This window comes from Xenopus laevis, chromosome 3L (genome assembly GCF_017654675.1).
Source record: "Xenopus laevis strain J_2021 chromosome 3L, Xenopus_laevis_v10.1, whole genome shotgun sequence".
Taxonomy (NCBI): Eukaryota; Metazoa; Chordata; class Amphibia; order Anura; family Pipidae; genus Xenopus; species Xenopus laevis.
In genome coordinates this window covers 64,026,037-64,048,844 of record NC_054375.1, presented here as the reverse complement: position 1 = coordinate 64,048,844, position 22,808 = coordinate 64,026,037, and the positions used below count along the sequence as shown (strand labels likewise).

At 37.3% G+C, this 22,808-nt stretch overlaps 1 protein-coding gene across 4 annotated transcripts; it reads left to right on the top strand.

Moving 5' to 3' along the window:
* The first annotated feature begins 7,991 nt into the window (after positions 1–7,991).
* Positions 7,992–21,365, top strand: hal.1.L (histidine ammonia-lyase, gene 1 L homeolog). Of its 4 annotated transcripts, NM_001093175.1 has the most exon segments (20): positions 8,063–8,343; positions 9,966–10,026; positions 10,151–10,178; positions 10,861–10,935; positions 11,027–11,099; positions 11,190–11,256; positions 11,414–11,451; positions 12,386–12,511; positions 13,149–13,288; positions 14,159–14,206; positions 14,309–14,456; positions 14,861–14,956; positions 15,916–15,974; positions 16,209–16,289; positions 17,122–17,187; positions 17,270–17,435; positions 18,545–18,679; positions 19,003–19,111; positions 19,675–19,744; positions 20,613–21,365. In NM_001093175.1, coding segments are annotated over 20 exon segments (1,977 nt in total). In that variant the 5' UTR covers positions 8,063–8,096; the 3' UTR covers positions 20,757–21,365.
* Positions 21,366–22,808: the final 1,443 nt, after the last annotated feature.

Genomic DNA, 22,808 nt, shown 5'->3' with positions numbered 1-22,808 from the left:
TAGCACAACATTGCATTATGAAGTCTGTTTGTGCTACTAAGTATTAATACTATGCATATTTATTGCAGATTTCATTGCACCTAACAAAAGAATTTGGAAATCCTGCCCCTTCATTTTGTTATTATTTATTTATAGAAAATCTAATTTATATAATTTGCTTAATGCCTTCAGTCATCAACGTGGCCAACAATAAAATGTGATTGCCTGAGGATATATAAACAATATTAGAAGACATCAATCAACCAAGTGTAAAAGGTTGGTTAATTCTGCAAAAAGACATTTCTGACATATTTAGTACAAACAGTTTGTTATGAGTTTCAGGAATGTCAAATGCAGGGATGTATACACACACACACACACACTAGTGATGTGCAGGCTGGCCCGAAACCCGCGGCTCGGGCCGGATACTGCAAATAATATTTGGGTTGCTCCCATCTGCTCTCCCCACCCGCAACCTCACACTGTCGGCTTCTAGCCCATTAATTTATAGACTGGCGCCCATCCCGCCCCTTTCATGACGTCACTGCAGGGCCAGCAAAGGTCTAATAATAGAGGGGATGGGTATACACAAAAACATTACCCACTCTGCTGCCAGAATTCCTAACTTGAAAGGGCATATTTAGCAAAGGTTGAAAATAGAGTTCACCACAGTTCAAGAGTGGTACATTTCACAGCTCCTTGCTCACTTGTACTGTATAAGATTTTAGAGGCATATTGAATATAAATATATATAGAATATCATATAAAGTACATGTGCATATTAGCACATGTGCAGTACAGAGATTTCCCAAACAGTTCTGTATGGAGCATTCACCAAGTATTAACTCTCGCAGGGAATGCCTGGCAGCCTGGGGCAAGATAGAGGCCACATGCCATCCCTGAAATGGGTGACTGATTTGTTGTTATTTTATGGCATATTACACAAGGTGGCTTGTTGGTCACCAGAAGAAGTGAGCCAGTTGAGCCTATAGAACACTATTCTTCCTTCAGAGATAAGGAGAATAGGTATTTTATTGTTCTGCATAGGTGCATTTTGTACTGGTAGTACAGTGACACCTACTGGAGTAATTTCAAATGATTGAAAATTAGTCTAATTTGGTAGAAATGTGTAAATTATAAGCAGATATAGGTCTAGTGACACAAATATGCTGTTTCCTACTGCATCATTAACCCTTCTTATTATAGCTTTTCATAAAGTGCTACAGATGGAGCTGCAATTGTGGGGCAGAAATACTGCCGGCTGGTGGCAACACACTCAGCTAGGTTATGAACATTAAACTCAGTGGTGGTGCAGCTGTTGCTTATGGTACAAACAGCAAGTAGCAACAGAAGTATGTCTTTTGAGCATAGCCTTTCTTCAATTTACCTAACATGAGACAGTAACGCTTGCCTATAACCTTCCAATGGTCCAGAATACTCGGCAGCTGTACTTTTGTAACAATTTAAGATAAGCAAAGATACAATTGTAACTATTTAAGATAATCAAGTCTTTTGGGGAAATGGTGACTTGCAGCTTAAAGGAAAACTAAAGCTTAACTAAAGATATAGGCTAGAATTGTTGTACATTATGATTTGGGTTTCTGTACCAGCCCAAGGCATCAACAACCCATTAGCAGGTAGAATCTGTGCCCCAAAGATGCCCAGGTAGCTCCCCTTCCTCTTTTCTACTGATTCACTGCACATGCTCTGTGCTGCTGTCACTTACTGAGCTTAGGGACCGACTCAAAATAAACAGTACACATAGAATATAAATGTCACAATATAAGGCTGATTAGTAATTACTACAGATTATTACTACATTGCAGCACAGAAACCAGTGCAATTAACATGAGAATTTAAAAATCATATTTTATTATAGGCCAACCCCATTTTCTGCTTGATAATTTGTGGTTAACTTCTCAACAACTGCTCATAGCCCACTGAGCATGTGAGTATCGCAGACACGTTCCAAGATGGTGACCCCCTATGACAAGTTTGAAGTCCTGGATCATTGCTGCTATTGAGAAGCTGAAACTTTAGGCTGGTGCCTTTAAAGGGCAATTCACTGTTATTAGCAAAACTGTAATAACACATAAAACCTGACCCTAAAACCTTCAGAAATGTGTTCAAACTTTCCATAATCTGGCAAATTTTGTAAAATGGATGTGGTATTTAGGGGGTGTGGCCATAACATGGGCATGGTCAAAAATGTAGCCACATTACGTGTAGCACATCTTTTTGTCACTCTTTTTATTTTTCAAATGTTGTGACATGTGTAATAGCACTTAATAGCACTTCCAGCATATAAATCACGTTGACCTGCACATATAATAGCACAGTTATTTCAATCATATAATGAACAATGCCCCCCCCCCACCAACATGGGAGGGCAAAGAGCAGAATGGCAAATTCCAGGCAGTCATGCAGCTCAGTAACTTTATTCACACATCCAGAGGTTAAAGGCATACACACACGTATTCTAATCATTCCATACAAGCATGCGTTCCAGGTTGCATTTACATGTCCATACTATACAGAGAATTTTAATATGTGTCACCAAAATCAAAGTAGGGTTGCCTCCCCAACTTTGTCTACAGTCCTGGGATTCCTGTCCCCACCTGTCTCAGCAATACAACATTCCCTGTACTGCCTCTTTACAATTCCGCACAGGCAGACTTCTGGCCTGAATGCCATACAACCCTTCTCACTAACCTATCACTTGGGTCCCTGTCTGGTTGAAAATTGTGTCCTCTACCCTCCTTGGTGGGGCAATTGGTGGCCCATACTACATAGCCCTATCACAGGCACCTAGTGCCTTCTGTACTTCCAGCTAACCTATTCCTATTCTGACCTGTTTTCTATTTTACACAATTTCATCTCCTTCTCTTTTTCCAGCTGGTCTACTTGCTGTACCCTCCCATCAAACACCCTGAGCCTGGGTGTGGGTGTTCTTTTATACAATTCTGTCTGTAATGCCCCGAGTGGCTGGGGTGAAGTGTTACATCTTACTTATTTTACTAACTATACTGCCACCTATTGGAACAGGTGTGTTTCCATACACTTTGACGTGGGAGAACAATACTCAATACAGAAATGCAGGTGCTGGTACTGGTATTGGAGTAGCCACATGCCAGCAATATCCAATCATAACAAACTGGAAACCAATACCTGGAATGTGCAGCAAACAGGGTGATCCCAACGTTAATGTATGGTGCTCACGACACTATACACAAGATCAAAATATTGGGACCCAAATGATCCTTCCTTTTAAGTGAAGGGACATTGGCCCAGATGAGGGGTAGGTGACACCAGTGCTGGCTGGGTGATTAGGCCTGGTTTACAGCCGGCATTCCAATTCATCCACACATGCGTTCAGTCCAATTCCGCTAAACGTGTCATCCTTGATTCAGTGAGCAAGTTGCATACTGATTTTTGTATTGCTATTATGCATATATATATGACCCACATGATTTACATATCAAAGGTTATCTCTGTCCACACCTGTCTAGGCAGTGAACTGTTTATATATTTTAGAATAAATGGGCATTTAAGTGTAAAAGTACCACATAACATTCTATTGTGGTGCTAAAATGTAAAAGAGAGCATAATAATACAATTATAACATGGAATATGGAATAAATAAGTAGCAAGAGCCAACCCATTCATCCTATTTAATAATTTTTTAACAAATCAGCAAACTGCCTCTTCCAGTGTGGCATTCTCTTGTGTTTTTAAAGATTGTATTCTGACAATAATATCCCAAAACACAAAAACATGTTGGCCACAAGTCCTTAAGGCTGCATTTTTGATGTGATTGATCTAATCATTGTGATTTTCCACCATCTATTTAAAGCGAAATCTGACTAATGGTCCTTTATCAATCTACTAACATGTAGCACACATACATACATATATTACAAGAAATAATGTCATCTACTCCAAACCAAACTCCCCTGGTTGGGGACCATTGCTTTACTGTATTCAGTGTAAAAAGGAACCAAAATTACAGTTTTTAAACCACTCTTTAAACTCTTGACTCTTCTTGTGTAAAAAGTACAATTGTGTTCAAACTGCTCCCCAAGATCTTATATCTATTCTGAGTCCTCCCAGTACATTTCTCAGAAAGAACAGCCAACTCCTTACAAAAATCCACACACACAGTTCATTTGGGATAAAAAGCACCCCAACTAGACATAATGATTAAAGCAAAAACTATAGGGGGATTGGGAGTACCCCACATATTCCAGTCAGTGCCGGGGCAAATTGGCCGGCCGCCCAAGGGAACCTGGCCGACTACATTGCCCCCCTCCTTATGTACATGCGTGCAAATGCGCTGACAAGTGCAGAAGCCAATCATGTGTGCGCATGCACAGAAGAGTGCATGCGTCCAGTAAGAAGGGGATTGCTGCCTCAGGAGTGGAAACAAGGGTCTGAACTAGGGGCAAGGCGGCAGAAGAGGTACCATACCTGGTGCCCCTCCACCTTTGCGCCCTAGACATGTGCCTCTTCTGCCTAACCCTAGTTCCGGCCCTGATTCCAGTAGTACTGTACATGGCAGCAAGGCTATCTGAAATGGTAACAATGCATAGAAGTCCAGCTATGCCATGGCTAGAAATTGAAAACGTTGGTCTAACCCCTTTAACATTTGCCCAGGTTATCTGGGTGAAGGAAAAGGACAGAAATATCCCTGGGGACCTCCCCCTCCAACTCATTCAATACAACTCTGGGACAAATATAGGGAAAAGCTACACCTATCACCACAAAACTCCATGTTTTGCTCCTTGTTGGGAAATAAACAGTTTCCCCCACAAGAGGACTTGAATGCTTTTCTCCCTTGGGTCACCTGCAGAGCTAGTTACACGGCGAGAGGTACTACCTTTACAAGACCTCACAGAAACCAGATACAGAATAGCCAGTTTTTCAGGTATCTGCAAATCCGCCACTTTATCTCTCAGACACTCCTTCATAGTGGTACTCTTCTGCCGGCCCCCACACACTTTGAGCTTTTGTGCAACACCTCAGAGCAAAATACTGATTTAATCTCACTACTGTACAACAGTCTTGCAGTGGACAACACTACCTTAGTGCAACTTTACATGACCAGGTGGGAGGGAGACTAACAAGAGGTAATCACGCCAGAAAAGTGGCAGATCGTTTTGACAAGGCCAGCAAAACATCAGTGTGTGCTATAGTGATGGAACAGGCATATAAACTGATATTGAGGTGGTATTACACCTCCCCAAGGATTTCTTACCAGTCAAGCAACACCCCTCTCCCTGCAGCGCTGTGGAAAGAGGGGCACATTTTATCATATGTGGTTGACTTGCAGGGTGGTTGGGGAGTTTTGGGGAATGGTATCCCATACCCTTTAGACTGTCTTCAAACACTCCATAGAGCCCAACCCCCTATCATTCTTACTGGGCCTGCCTATTAAAAAATTGAAAGCCCCAGAGACTAATATACTAGCGGCACATATATTGACGGCAGGGAAAACTCTATTTGCTGCTAAATGTTAGAGTACTTCCCTACCGAACAAACAGGTCCTCATGGATCAGAACAATGGAAACTATAAGGGCACACCTACAGGGCAAAGGATAGGATAACAAACTGCTATGGTTCCCCTGGGTGGAATTTGAGAAAGCTCACCTAGAGTCAAACTGATTTATGGGATTCACTCCTCTGTAATTACCCCATGACCTTTCCCTACCCGCCTTTCCCGTCTTCCCCATCAGTTGGGCAGTGCATACCTCACAAAAAAATAAAAGGGGGATCCTATGACACACACTGACAATAAAGAATGCTACATGACAAGATATTGGATACAAAACATGTTGTGACTATGTACCTGACTGATAATGTTAACAGACCTGAACTACTCGTTGCAAAGAAAAAAAAAGCTACAATAAACATTTAATGATAAAAATAAATACAATTGTGTTCTCTGCACTAGTAATGTGACCCTTCCTTGCCCCTGTAGGAGCATGAAAAAGAAAAGCGTGAGGGAGGGCAGCAAAGGAAAGGCTGTCTCAGAGCAGCATGGCAGTTAATTTAATAATAAATGTGCATTGTTTTCAAGCAAATACAATCATTTTCTATGTTGATGACAGCATTCCTTTAAGTGGTACCTAATCTTTGTCTTACAAGATCAAATAATGCACTAAGTACCTGTACAATTCATTGTGTATTGCTTCCTTTTTCATCTTGACACTGAACCAAGTTGCCTTTTTAAAAATTGAATTAACTGGCGTGCCAGCACATTTGAATAAAAATGTGCCTGTTAATGACCAGAAAGTCCTTACAGACAAGCTAGCCTGGCTCAATGTGTATAACTGCCTAAATAATTAACACTTCATTCTCTGCACAACTAAACTTTTTATTTGATCATAAATAAATACAAAATTCATTATCTAAATAAGTTTACAAATGCATCATAATGTGAAAATTCTAAATCAAGAAATCAATGCATAAATTCATCATACTGAGAAAATTCCTGCATCTATGTTAAAGTGGTGGTTCACCTTTAAGGTAACTTTTATTATGTTATAGAACGGCCAATTCTAAGCAACTTTTCAATTGGTCTTCATTATTTATATTTTATAGTTTTATAGTAATTTGCCTTTTTCTTCTGACTCTTTGCAGCTTTCAAATGGGCGTCGCTGACTCCCTTCTAAAAAGCAAATGCTCTGTAAGGCTACAAATGTATTGTTATTGTTACTTTTTATTACTGATCCTTCTATTCAGGCCTCTCCTATTCATATTCCAGTCTCTAATTCAAATCAATGCATGGTTTTTAGGGTAATTTGGACCCTAGTAACCAGATTGCTTAAAATGCAAATGGAAGAGCCGCTGAATAAAAAGCTCAATAACTCAAAAACCTTCAATAATAAAAAAGGAAAACCAATTGCAAATTGTCTCAGAATATCACTCTCTACATCATACTAAAAGTTATCTTGAAGGTGCACAACCCCTTTAAGATTGTGATGCACACCATACCTCAAACCAAATAAATACAGTATTAAATTCAGTCCAGACAAGTACAGGACACAGAAAATTCAGAAAGTCAAAGATTTTCTGGATTATGTCTAGATGTACAAGATCTAAACAAAAACCTTTGCTCCACAATCCATTATGGTCAAACACTTATACTGTATGTTGCTTAAAGTTTTTTAGGAGCTCTGTCCCACATTTAATGCTATAGAAATTTATGAATTTCAATATTTATTACATTCAAGTTCCTGCATGTATGCCTTGGTTTTACCTACAGGCAAGCTTAACGGGCACCTGGTCACATATGCTTCTTCTAACAGTATGAAGGGCACGTTAATATCACAAAGATTTTTTAAATTGTTTATTAAATTGTCTTATTCACCTTGCTATAAAGTACTTCTAAAAGGAAGAGTTGTGTCAGCTTTACCCTGCTGTCTAGTAACATTTCTTGGTTTTCAAATATTTTTTAAATACACCTTTTTTCCTAACTTTATTAGTGTCCTTTTGATCACCCACTATTGATAATTGTACAACTTCTTTATAAATGCATATCATCATCTTTGGCCAATGTTGTACAGCATTTAAATGGACTGGTGCCTAATAGCGAAATGAGTTGTGATGCCCTGGGAGCTACCTTCTGGCATATCACTGCTGCATCCCAAGTCTCACAGAAGCAGGCAACACCATATAGGAAATTAGCACAAGTGCCTGTGGGCCAAATCATAAACACACAAATCCTCTAAAACCATAAACATTTTTTACAATCCCTAGTAAAATTCAATTCTTGTATTCCCTCTATAACCCCAGGGCCATGTCATCTATATGACCTTTGAAACCAGATGAGCTAGTATGCATCCAAGCTTATTTGTAACTGGGGCTGTTTTCTAAAACAGTAGGAATCATATGAAAGGGGACATGCTTTGCTCCAAAACATTCCATTTTTATTCAAATAAGGTGGGACTCTTTTATTCAAATAAGGTGGGACTACGTGTTATATTAGGGCGTATCTACAGTTCTAACTGAGCTTTACCATCCCACCTTTCCAGACTACTTAAGACTGATTTGTAAACCAGTTTATTACTTAGCACACAATCTTGTGATCAAGTGTAGAGGTATTATTTACAGGGACAATGCCAAGATACACTGTGCAGGTGCGAGGAGAGTGGTTAACTGTTCCATGTAAAGATGCTTGTGAAACCATTAAATGGCTTGGTAAAGAAGCACTAAGACGCTACATTAAGAATAAGCCTAATAATGAATTACTTGGTTGTGTTGAGGATGTAAAGTTCTATGTTCGGAGATGTAAAGGCCTGGGCTTGCTCGACCTTGATGATGCAATCGAAGATGTCTTGGAGAATGATGAATTTCTTGAAGTTGGTAAGTAAATCAATTGTAAAAAATATGATGCTATTAAAAACTTATAAAACAGACTGAGCAGAATAGCCTGTACCTAAGTATTTGACATGTTCTACTGGACTAATTCTGCACAAATCAAGTAAAATGAAAAACTATGGTTGAGTGTAGCTTTATTGTGGCATAGAATGTAGCTTATGGTTTCCAATAATAAAGCTTCTGCAGAACAGCAGGTTGGAAATATCTCAGATATCCGTTCAACCATTGTTATAAAAAATCTAAAAATAGCAAATGGATTTCAAATACCTACAATTTTCCAAAAAGGCATGATACGTTTAAGCAAATATTATTTAATATTACAGTTTTTTTACCAATCAAATGTTAATTTAAAGGGCTTGTTCACTTTTGAGTTAACTTTTAGTATGAAGTAGAGAGTGATATTCTGACACAGTTTACAACTGGTTTCCATTTTTTATTATTTGTGGGTTTTGAGTTATTCAGCTTTTTATTCAGCAGCTTTCCAGTTATCATTTTTTCTAGGGTCCAAATTACCCTAGCAAGCATGCACTGATGTAAATAAGAGACTGGAATATAAATAGGAGAGGCCCGAATAGAAAACTGAGTAATAAATAAATAGCAATATCAATATATTTGTAGCCTTACAGAGCATTTGTTTTTCGATGGAGTTACTGACGCCCATTTAAAAGTTAGAAAGAATCAGCAGAAGAAGGCAAAACATTTAAAAACTAAAATGAATAAATAATTATTACTTGAAAAGTTGCTTAAAATTGGTTAATCTAATTAACAGTTAACTTAAGGGGCAAACCACCCCTTTCAATATAAATTGTTGTAACATAACCCTTAATAGTTGTATTGTATGTAGCACTGCAAATGTGGTGCAAAACCTTGGCTTTTGTCATACTGTAGTATTAAGTGCCAACATTCTGCATTTGCTCCTTTGTACTCTTAGCCACACTATTCCAGTAGAACTGTGTTTTTTTAGATGTCGGGGTTTCAATCTTCTCTTTCTGATCAATCCTTTGGTTAGGACCCACTTACATAATTAACAACTTTAGAGTTATATGAAAATATTAGGTGGGGGTCCTGTTTTTTTTGCACTTTGCACCATTTCCTATGGGTTGCCTAGAAAGGCCTGGAAAGAGCTGCGATTCCTCTATATCCAATGCTGCCTGTCTTTGGCAGTACTTTCTTTATGAGGGGAAGTCGGTGGAAGGCAGGTTTCCTTTGGAATGCCTCCTAGCATCATTCAGATAAGTAAGTTAGAGTGTGCCAAAAAGTCATAAAGTGAAGGAGAACCCTGTATAGAGCTTTTTATAAGCGGTTACTTGAAGGCTGCCTACATCAAAAAAGCATTCTCCAAATTCAACTTTAATTACCATTCAGGATAAACATTGCCCCTTAGGAAACAAACAACACAATCTTGGGACCTTAGTAATAAAGTATGAAAGCAAGCAGCTGTTAGCAGTTCTAGCTGGTCTAAATTTTATAGTTCCCCTCATATAAAAGAGAGAAAACAATTCCTCTTAGCAAGTAGAGTCACTGAAAAGGTAAAAATGTGTTTATTCCATGTTATAGGTTTAACGATGATTAAAACATCAAGCATAACAAGTGTTTGTTTCCTTCAGTTGTGGAAGATGACGTTATGTCACCAGATTTCATTCCATCACAACCAGAAGGCTCCCATCTGTATCCTTTCAAACAAAGTATTTATTCTAGCAAAATGTTCTAGTTTCAAAACAAATTTCATATAAAATAGCTACTGTATTGCATGAATCATTTGTTATTTTAGTTTTCCTTAACATCTGTATAGGTACAGTAAATACAAAGAACCAAGTGAGGTAGGTGTCTTTTTCATCATCCTTTAACATGTAAAGTAGGATTGTTATTCTGTTTAATTTAGAGTATTTTCATGTAAATATGTTGTGAGTCTGAGTGTATACAAACTGCTGAATCCCTCCGGTCTGTCTACTTTCACAAATTAAGTTCTCAAGAGACTTCTTTGTAACATATTCTCATTCTAATTGCGTCCTTGGGAGAGAGTAAGCACCAGTTGGTTCTATTGTGAATATATTTTGTAACGAGATAGGTTAGTGCATTAGTGAACAATGAATAATAACAGTAGGAATTCAGCCCTATTTTCACTTTATTTTTACTTAATTTATCTCATTTGATTACTAATTACTTTCAGTCTGATCATATTGTGTCTACTGCTCCACCTATCTTCTTTGGATTTCATTAGTTTTGTCATGTATTTCACCTTGTCTCCATATAATCTATTCTTTATTCACTGTTTTGTTCCTACCTCCTGTGTACTGCCACCATCCCTGTCTTGTGAATAGATCAATTATCTCTATGTATGTCTAGTTTAGCAGGTCTTTGTATATGTGTCTTTCAAGTTTCTGATTTTGAAAGCATAATTAAAGTGGTTTCAAGGGGTTTCAGTTTTGTACACACCCACCCTTTTTCTGTTATTGGATTTTATTTTAGTGTAAACACTATCAATTAATGTTTTTTTTCCAGTATATTTATGTAGATGGAGAGAGTTTGACGCCACAAGATGTGTTCAACTTGGGAAAAGGGCTCTACAAAATCAAGGTAAATCTCCTTTCCAGTGTATAAGTATGTTCCATATTTATACTTATAAATCATATACTCAAATCTAAGCATTGCTTTTTTTTCTTAACAGCTCAGCCCAGAATCTGAATTTAAAGTGAAGCAATCCAGGCTTTTAATAGAAAGCATCATCCAAGAGAAGAAAGGTAGTTGTTACTTTTATTGCAGGTGTTCTTTTGGCCCAATGAATGTTGTGGTGCAGATCTAACCATATCTACTTTCATTCCTTTAATCAGTGGCATATGGAATCAATACAGGATTTGGAAAATTTGCCCGCACCGTCATTCCAGAGAGTAAACTCAAGTAAGTTTTTCTGATCTATAAATCTGCCCCTTATTTTTTTTCAATTGCTTTCTTTGTTTTTCTTTTTTGACTTAGTAATAACTTAATACATAAAATGATCTCATTCAGTAATGTTTGTGTCAGACCTACTTCTAAATTTTCCCTTTTTTCTGTTTAGAGAACTTCAAGACAATCTTGTGAGATCTCATTCAGCAGGTAATACTATCATTTATAAAAACAGTGAGGAGGTTATTTATCAAAGGTCGAGTTTTAGAGGTTTGTGAAGTTTTTTATACCTCGAATGAATTCACAACTCAAATGTTTTCTAATTTATGAAAAAACTAGAATGTAAAAAAAATCGAATCAGTGTAGTCAGGGTGAAAAACTTGAATACTTGAATTGAAAGAGTTTTTGGTGAAAAAAACCCTTAATCGCTAAAATTGATTGTTTCGAGCGAAACCCAACGAAAAAAACTCGAACATGAAAGCTACAAACATCTTTGAATTGTTCAAGGGACATCTGCCATTGACTTCTATATGACCTTGACATGTTTTAGCTGGAGTATTTTCTGATTCAAGCTATATCCAGCTTTGGGGTATAATACATGCCAAAAATTTTCATTTTAAACGAAAAATACCCTTAAAACATTCAGGTAAAAATCAGCTTGACCTTTGATAAATAACCCCCTATGGGTCATATACAACCACAAGGGCTTTCTCTGCAGTAATTTGCGTCATTAAAGGTACTTGCATCAACGATTTCTCCCTGTACTTCCATATAGTTTCGCTCAGCGCCGCTGCCTTTCTCCTGCACTCTGTATTGAATTGAGAGCAGTTGCACATATTTATACCATCTCTAAACCAGGTGGTAGCTCCAGGGTTTTCACAGGGCCCTGCATCAATAGGCATACCTCAGATTAACCAAAAGAATCAGCACTATTGTGTCTGATTTGAATAGAAGTTCTAGCATAATTGCGTTAACTTTGACATCCCGGCCATAATTCCATCAGACGCATTTTGGGGACAAAAAAACATGGTGATTGCATTCAAAAGTGCCCTTTGCACATTGCACCTGTGGTAAGTAATGTTGCCTATAATGTCAAAACTATTATGCCATTCTTCTTACCCATACTATTGTCATGTCATGTCAGGTGTTGGGAAACCTCTGAGTCCTGAGCGTACACGCATGCTTTTTGCATTACGGATTAATGTCTTGGCAAAAGGGTACAGTGGTATATCATTGGAAACGTTACAACAAGCTATTGATGCTTTTAATGGTAAGCAAATACTGTCCTACTTAATGAAAAGATGACAATTAGTTCTATTAAAAAATACAGAGGGGGAAAACCATATAGACTAAATTGATATAATCATTTCATGTCGATACATACTGATTGGTCAAGCCTATTGAAATATTTAAAGGGTCTTTGATGTCTAAAAAAATTAGAATTGGAGGAAGTAATGCAAAGAAGGGACCAGTTAGATTGTTGTTATAAATATTGTGGCTTCTAGAAAGGCAAAATGATATATAATGTTTATGTGCATGTGATGAAACATACAAGTTAGTACAGGAATTCTTAAGCTATGTGTCGGGACCCGGAAAGAATTCCTCACACTCCATATTGATATATTAGATTTCCCTTCATATGATAAAAATGTGGTCTTTTTAACTTCATGTAAATATATAATCTGTTCTAATAAAGTAACTGAATGTGAACCAGAGCAATTTAGATAAGTTAAGCTTAGTCATGAAAGGGATACAGTATGTGCTAGTCTATAGCTTGAACAGCCCAAATATGTGAATGTACACTAATAATACTGTAACAAATAGCAACACCAGGTTAACATTGCTACTCTCACTTTGCATTTTAATTTAATACAATATAACTTGATTTAATATGTTTTGTTTTCCAGCAAGTTGTTTGCCATATGTCCCAGAGAAGGGCACAGTTGGAGCTAGTGGAGATCTTGCCCCACTCTCCCATCTTGCATTGGGTTTGATTGGAGAAGGCAAAATGTGGTCACCCAAGAGTGGATGGGCTGACGCCAAATATGTAAGATCAATCTACACATATGTTTTCTGAAAGGGGTGGTATACCTTCTTGATTGAGTTCAACCAATAGGGCTTTTGTTGAACTTACTTTTTGCCTATTGTTTCAAACGCAAAAAAATAACGATGTATTTTGTTATTTCTTTAGCTAAACAGGGAAACAGGAAGACTGAAGCTACCTTTGTGAGGGATAATAAGATTACCATTATAAAAAACCCTCCCCCTAACCTTGTTGTGACTGTTTTGTTAACAGGAGCCCATTATGCAGGGTGCTTAGAATACAGATAAAATAATACATAGACAATTATTCAAACATGCATTTATAAAGCCTGAAAATAACTGGCCACTACTGTGCAAGGTAGATTTCAGGTTTCTGTATAATCTCATTATTGTTTTCATTGCTTTATTAAATTTGTATGGTCATGCAATTCCTTGATGAAGTCAAATACCCTTGTATTTTACAACAAGGGGTACAGTATTCCCTGTATATTTTCACTTATTCTAAAGGTGACCTCAGATCCATAAAATTCATATATACATAATGTTTGTAAACCATTTTTCTAATTTGTAAAAATCACCCAAGAATGCAAACAAATGTCAGACATTCTTTTCCAAAAAAAAAGTACATTCTTTTGGAAACATTTGCTTGTTTATAAACTAAAACATAATACAAGGGAACAAATGAATTTCTACTTGTAGGAAGACTGTAGTATCATCTGTATAGTGTTTTCAAAATAAAAATTTTGTGTTATTTACACAGCTGAGAGAGGTTAGAAAGATCTGTAAGAACGTGAATCATATAAAAGAGAAGCTGCCTAGAAAAGTGATGTCTGCTAACAAATATTTTAAAATGTCATGTTTAATGTTGTTTTAGGTCCTGAAAGCTCATAATCTAAAGCCTGTCTCCTTAAAGCCAAAAGAGGTAATGCCACTGCATTTTGAATTTAGAATATTAAGCTGATTTTGGGTTATGACCTCATAGCTGATCCAAAAAACACATTTATGTCTGTTCTTTTTCATACAGGGTCTCGCTTTAATCAATGGGACTCAGCTGATTACATCCCTGGGTTGTGAAGCTGTCGAGAGAGCCAATGCAATCGCTAAACAGGCTGACGTTGTTGCTGCCCTCACACTTGAAGTCCTCAAGGGCACAGTAAAAGCCTTTGATGCTGGTTAGTTGTTAAATTACTCCTGCCCATAGTTTGACTATAATTTTAAATAAACATACCTTGTGTACCAATGAAACATTTTTTTTTTAAATGAATGTATTGATTATTGTTTCTGTGTTTGGATGATTATAATATTATAGTGAGCAGACCAATATTTAACATTTAGACTTACTACAGTATTAATATTGTACAATTTGTTCATACATGTAGATCACCAACCAGCATTGATCTACTTTTTCAACCAATGGACCAAACCATCACATCTTAATAGTTAATACAATTAATCTCCACACCACACAAACATAGAAAAACTAGAATTAGCGAAACTGGCTTCCCATCAAAAATTGTTGTGTTTGTGTGCAGGATTAGCTTCACTTTGCAGGCACTAAAAGATAATTGTTTTCTAGATATTCATGCAATGAGACCCCATCCTGGACAAGGAGAAGTTGCTTTTCGTTTTCGATCACTTTTGGATTCTGAACATCACCCATCAGAGATTGCAGGTATTTAAAAAAGCAAAGCAAATGGTAGCATGTCTTTATACATACATTTAATTTAAAGGAGAAGGAAAGTCTTCGTACACTTGGGGGTGCCAAATGTTAGGTACCCCCAAGTGATTGTATTGACTTACCTGAAACCAGTGCTCCTATCAGCAGAAAATTGCACTGGCCTGGGGTTATACCAGTGAGCACCATGGAGCGATCTTCTTCCATCCTCCTATTTCTTCGCGCGGCTGCGCATGCACAGTAGAACAAAAAGCTGAACTTTAACTAAAAAGTCTGCTATTTCATTCAACTGCGCATGCGTCTGCCCCGGTAAATGTGAAGAAAGAAGAAGGCGGAAAAGGATCGCTTCGTGGTGCTCACTGGTATAACCCCAGGCCGGTGCAGTTTTCTGCTGATAGGAGCACCAGGGTTTCAGGTAAGTCAATACAATCACTTGGGGTGCCTAACATTTGGCACCCCCAACTGCACAAAGACTTTCCTTCTCCTTTTATCAAGTTTGTGTTTATGCTTCACAAGTAATATAAATGAATCACAGGGTGCAACAAACCTATGTTTATTAGTGGCTTTCATTAAAACACCTGGGATGCAGCTCTTTGCACTCCTATAAGAGTGGTGCTGCATTCAGTACTGTGCAATGCACCTTGTACCAGATTTGGAATCATGGGCACCACCTACACAGACCACTGACCACCTCCTCGTTGCTCCTCTTATTACGCTAGCACTGCACAGGGCGGTAGTAAATTAGAACCTCTATGTATGTATCATTTCAACCAGGAATTTGACCATAAGGTCCAAAAAGATTTTGCCTTTGGACCAGAAATGCCAAGTACCAATATAGTATATTGGGAATATTTGCCACTTAGCAAAACAATGTCCAGCCATTAGCCTTTGGGGGTTTTGCTGTAATTTTTTTCCAGCATATAAGTAATTAAACATGAATATGTTCTTAATTGCAGAAAGCCATCGATTTTGTGATAAAGTTCAGGACCCATACACATTACGCTGTTGTCCTCAGGTAAGTCTGAACCTTGCTCAAGCCATATAAATCTGCAAAACATGTTTTCATATTTACTATTTACATATGAGAATCATCTATATATGGCGTCTGAAAGCCTATTGCTATCAGCAATATATCACCTCTTTATTGCAAACTGTTCTTTCCTCATATACTCCCATCTCTCTCTCTCTCTCTCTCACTATATATATGTCTTCAGGATCCCTTATCAACTATTCCTGTATTATTTTTCAGGTACATGGGGTAGTGAATGACACAATCGCCTTTGTGAAGAACATAATCATGACAGAAGTTAACAGTGCTACAGACAATCCTGTATCCTCTTGTGTGAAAATGAATATTTTGCTTCCCAAGTAGCATGATAAAATATTACCAATCTAAGGTGAAAAGGTTATTTTAACAAGATTGATTAAGGCAGGAGTAAAAATCGAAGTTTTTAGTTTTTCATTTAAAATAAAATATTACATTCACTGCTCACTTATGAAAAGTTAAATGCAAGTGCAGTTAACAGGGTAAGATTTGCACTCCATCAGCACACCATTTGACTTGCATTAGTTCCTACCCTTGGTGCATTGCAAGAGTGTTTTTTGTCCTATGTATTTAAAAGCTGCCTTGTGCAGGTAACCAGTGCACGACTCCTAGGCATTCTAGTAAGGGATGTGTATGTGTATATCCATGGGCCACCTGTGTATTGCCCTTTAAATGGAAAGTGCAAACTGCCGCACTGGGGTATCATCAAATCTCTCAAGATTTGGTCCTGACAGCAATGAGAACAAACACAGGGGAGCAAGCTAGACATAGTGGTAAACCCAAGTCATGAGGCCACATCCAGTAATTTAACAGCTCACCTTGGATATAACACCAAAACAGCAGCTTGTGGGTTAAAATCATATCCTTTGAAGTCAGAGACTTAAACGTTGAAGCTTAAAGTGAATGGACAGGAAGCATCATAAACAGTGTCATTCTGATGCATGGGGAAGTTATTCAACAATACACAAATTTAAAAAAATGATACTTTAATGAGTATAAAATACAGAATAAGTTATAAAGCTACAGAAAAACAAAATTAAAAGCTACTGGAAACACGTTATTAAAAAAATATGTATAATTACATCTAAACCACATTTTCCTTAACCAATCCTCAAAGATGGTCTTTTCAGAACGAGGAGAGATCATTTCAGGTGGGAACTTCCATGGTGAATATCCAGCAAAGGTAAAGAGATGTTTTCCCTTGTATTATCAAACTCTAAATAAATTTACCCAATGGGATATAATCACTTTTTTTTTCCTTTCAGGCTTTGGATTACCTTGCAATTGGGGTGCATGAACTTGCTGCCATAAGTGAAAGGAGGATTGAAAGACTGTGTAACCCCTCACTCAGCGAGCTGCCAGCATTTCTAGTTACAGAGGGAGGCTTAAACTCTGGCTTCATGATCGCTCATTGCACTGCTGCAGCTCTTGGTAATTGCTTTTATCCCAAGATGTAGCTCCTAAAAGAGATACTGACATCAGAAAATAACCTTTTTAATACCTATCATAACATTGTCTTTGAATGCTATTTATAATTGTTCCTGTATGAGGGGGCTGCCATACTTGTGCAGCAGGAGTCTGTTAGCATTAGAAACTCTGACAGGTTGAGAAGGGATAGTGAGGTTGGCAAAACAGTCAGGTTTAGGAACTTTCACACAGCAGTAGAGTGGGCTTTAACTAACAATTACTTACAAAAGCAGAACTATCAGTGAAAAAATATCAACATGACCTATAGGTAACTTTTAATGTAGATCAGTGTCGGACTGGCCCACCGGCACACCAGGAAAACTCCCGGTGGGCCCAGGTGTCAGTGGGCCCTTGTGCTGCTAAAAATTTGGCCTATTTCATGACCACTCCCTATTTCTTTGAGAACAAAGAGGCTAAATAGATGGAATAATAGGTTTAAGGATGTGTAACTAAAGACACTAGGAGAATAGAGGTTGAGTGAGGAGAGGAAGAATAATAGTACTGAGAAGGGCCCCCTGGCCTAAATTTTCTTGGTGTGCCCCTGGTCTAAGGTTTTTGGGTGGGCCCCTGGTGTCCCAGTCCGACACTGATGTAGATTAATATTTTGTGTCAGTGTCAGTATCACTTTAAGTCATATGTTAGACAGTCCTAATACCTAAGATACCTTTACAGTATAGTGGCATATGTTTGTAGCAATTATTTGAATAGAAATTTTAAGGGCATAGTTGGATCTTACTTGAATGTGGTTGAAAGCCATTTTACGGTTTCTTACATTGTTTTCCTCGATGTATAGTTTTCCAGGGGATATAAAAGTAAATATAGTCACACATAAACACATCACACATCTTTAAAAGCTTATCAGGACTGACAAAAACTGCAACTAAAGCCTGTAGTAAATTAATGTACAATGGCAATCCATATGCTATTAATTACTTAAAAACATACCTAAAACACTTACAGGGCAATTTGTAACCTATTTCAACAAAGCAGATTTTAATTTATTAATAAGTTCATTCTGATTATTCTGGTTAATTTCTTTTAGTTCTAACTAAGCTTCTCTTTTTTTGTTTAAGTTTCAGAGAACAAAGTTTTGTGCCATCCTTCATCTGTAGATTCCATCTCCACCAGTGCAGCTACAGAAGACCATGTGTCCATGGGAGGATGGGCAGCCAGGAAAGCTCTGAAAGTTGTCGAGCATGTAGAATATGGTATGATAGGAAATAATGTTATGTATTTAAGGGACCCTAAACTCCAAATGGAGTAGGGCAATTGTGTTTACTCCATGTCATACATATGGCAGTTTTTGGCATCACTGCTCACAACCACCAACTATTATGTTGACAAGAACACTTTAGATGGAAACAAGGGTAGATTATGGGAGAAGCGAAACAACAGAGTTATAATGCAATGCAACAAAAATTTAACCTTTACCAAAGCTAGGGGAAGCCCTTTAACTACTTGATTATCTTAACTGTTTTTTTTTTCAATTGCTTTTAAATTTACGGCTGACTGTTATTATCTAACTTTTCAGTTTTGGCCATTGAGCTGCTTGCTGCATGCCAGGGGTTGGAGTTTCACCGCCCACTTCAAACCACAACTCCTTTGGAAAAAGTGTATGACCTTGTACGATCAGCTGTGAGGTAAAAAAATAAATAAATAAAATAAACATTCTCAGCATTTATGGGCAGATTTATCAAGAGTCGAAAGTGAAAATTTGAATTTTCAATTTTTTTTATGGCCAAAATTCTCCAATTCGCCTAGAGAATTGTTAAAATGTGATTCAAGTTTTTTCAAAAATTCAAATTAGATTTTTGAGATTTATTATACACTGGCCCTTTAAGAACTCAAATTCGACTATTCGCCACTTAAAACCTGCCGAATTTGCTGTTTTAGTCAATGGAAGATGTCCTGGGATCAATTTGGAGTTATTTGCAACCTTCCTGACATTGACGTTTTTTTCGGAGAAAAAACTCGAATAAACGATAATCGAATTTGATTTGAGTTTTCGAGTCGATCCTATTCACCACAGTTTGTAAAATCTTTTTTTTTTTTTAAAAATAAGTTTCGATTGGTCGAAATTTGAGTTCATGGGAGTTTTTATAAACTCACATAAACTCGAAAATTCGACACTTGATAAATCTGCCCCTGAGTGTTTGCATGACTTTTGGGTTTTGACTAATGTCCATTATTTCCTTTGCTTCAGGCCTTGGATGAAAGACCGTTTTATGGCTCCAGACATAGAGAGAGTGCACAGATTGCTTCGGGACCAAAAGGCAAGTGTTTTGGGTGGGGTGCAGGTGGAGTATTATCCTGTACCTCTCATATGTATGTTTTCACTACATATTCAATAGACTGTTCCATTCCATTACATATATTGATCATTCCTTTAACACACAAGCTACATGTTTTTAAAGGTTCATCCTAATGACAAACCATACTTTGATTATTTGGTAAAGAACAACAGTAGGTATTAAACACTGCCTTTGTGACCTGGCAACAAGAGAACATTTTTTGAGATAGCATTAGCTCCTTACAACAAACATGGCTGCTCCTACTGCTAAAATATGTACAGTAGAACACTTGTTCTACTGGGCTGCATCAAAATAGCATAAAACTTAGGGAAAAAAGATAAAAGTGTACATCAATTCTGGGAAAACATAAAATCCAGAGGCATAAAAATCAGGCTTCTACTATAGTAAACATTTGTTAAAAAAATGGAAAATTGGCTTGGAAGTAGCTGGAGGAGTTGAATGCACCCTATGGCAGGAAAGTAAGTGGTGTGCCGAAGAAAATGTGTTTTGGTATATTAAAAAAATGGAAGCCATAGATTTCACTTGGAAATAATAAATGTCCATTATTTCCAATATGAAGAATACTGCACTGTGCCAAGCCTTATGCCTATAGCATCTATGGCAAGTGACACTTCTGTAATTTAGCTCTGTATAGTTCAGATGCATGTAAGGAAACCCTTTCCTTGCTTCATTTTATTGTTCTTTACAGATTGTAGAAGAAAAACCTATGTATGGTCTTAGAGACGAGTATCAGGCACAAATAGATTTGCATCTAAACTATCTAAAGCCTTCTATTTCATTTTTTAGCTTTATTACATTGTTTTAATGATTTTCTTGCTTTGTTCCATAGGTTTGGGAGGTAGCAGAACCCTATATTGAAAAATACAGAAAAGAGCACAGTCTTGCATCAAGATCTCTCTCTTCCCTGGCTTCTTCACTGGATTGCCTCTCACTGAGTAACTTTAATCTACATGATCATAATGAGTCTTCATGAGAACCGTATAGACAATTTTTTGAATGGGAAGGGGAACTACTGCATGCAGCCAACTTGTTGAGGTCTCTATCATTAGAAAATATATAGGCAGCACAGTATATATATATATATGTATAATATTTAACTATTAGCATTTAGTTTGCTATCCTGCATTCTTGCTAAGCTTCACTTTATTAGAAGAGGAAATATATTTCTGCCAAAGAATGCAGCATTTAATAAATGGTTTGTGAATCACATTTCTCTGCGATACTTTAACATTAAAATAGGGATGTCCAATCTGTAGGCCTCCAGCTGTTGTTGAACTGCAACTCCCTGAATACCGCAGACACCCAAGGGCTATGAGGGAATTATGGGCATTTTAATGCAACAACTGAAGGACCACAAGTTGGACATCCCTGTGCTAAAAAGTAGTTGTGTCATGTAAAGGACATAGTGCAGAAGCTACTGTAATATGATACTACTCTGTAATTTACCACAAATTCACAGAAATAGAGGAATGGGAAAATATAGATCCTATGTTTTGGAAATCCTTTTGAGAAATATAATTTTTACTGCAGATTAATGTTTTAAAAATTTAAAATAAATAAATCAGTTTTCTTATTGACAGAATCTTCCTTCCAGACTTTGGTTATATTAAAATGTTTTGTCCCTGTATAGATGTAAATACACAAAAATATTTGCTCAATTAACAAGGTTGCGTTATGGTCAGATCTGTGCACCAATCAAATATTTTAACATCAGGCCAATGATCAGATCATAAGCACTCTGTGCAAATCCAGCAGATATGGACCAAATCCATGGCTCATAAATATATGTCCTATATTTAGGACTTTGCTCATTTTTTGTAAGAAACATTATTCTATATAAGAGCACAATAAACCCATCAATGGTCTATTTCAAAATGTACCAACCAGCAGAGAATGCAAAACACAAAACCCATGCATACAAAACAAAACAGTAGCCACTCATTTATAAATTCAAGTTTATTTTCTGAAAATGTCAATGTACTGTCTGGGTGATTGTTAAACGGGCAGTCTACAAATGAACCTCTAGGATTCATCCATTCCTATGGTAATTGCCTGCACCTATGGGTGCACTTAAGGATGAGGCAATTATCATTCGACAATAAATTAGTGAGGGTTCCACTTTGTTAAAGAATGCACATGCACCACTTGTTTGTACATGAAAAAGAGAGAGAGAGAGATGAGGCATCACGTGGAGTCTTCTTACAAGGCCTTGATAGCCCAGCAGAGAAGGTAATTTTGTTGCAGTGGTGTTTCAGAGATGATCGGCCATTGGGTCATGCTTTAAGTAATGCATCATGATAAAACTAAAACTCTCATTTGTTTCTAGTGGCTGCCACCTGCGGAAAAAAAAAATACAACAGCTGTTACATATATCTGCTCATTTTAAAGGAGAGGCTGTCATAATGACTGGGGGCAGCTGGGAAATTGACAAAATGTCTAGCCCCATGTCAGATTTCAAAATTGAATATAAAAAAATCTGTTTGCTCTTTTGAGAAATGGATTTCAGGGCAGAATTCTGCAGGAGCAGCACTTTTAACTGATTCATTTTGAAAAAAATGTTTTTCCCATGATAGTATCCCTTTAAATATGAAATGTTTTTAGTAGCTTTAAAGGACACGGAAAACTTACATTTTCCTACCATGTATATAAGTTGAGCACTTTTCCCCCAACCAAATGGCATTATTTGTACTGCATATAGCCTCTCTGTTTGCCAGTATAATTTAATTTCCCTAAAACAAATAGCAGCTTTCACACGGGGGGACCTTTTTCCCTCTGACACATCATCAGTGCCTTTATATTTGCAAACAGCACATATTTGATGTCAATTTCATGAAATTAAAGAATGCAGGCATAAACAGTCAGTGTTTACTATGATGACAAATTCTGCTTGGATTAAGCACTTTAATGATTACTCTGAGCTCAGGAGGAGGGGTTAGGATTTAAAAATAGGAGCAGACAGCTAAAGCAGTTTCTATGGGAACCAGCAACCCATTGGCTGCTAGACAGGAGGGTGTGTTTATTAATC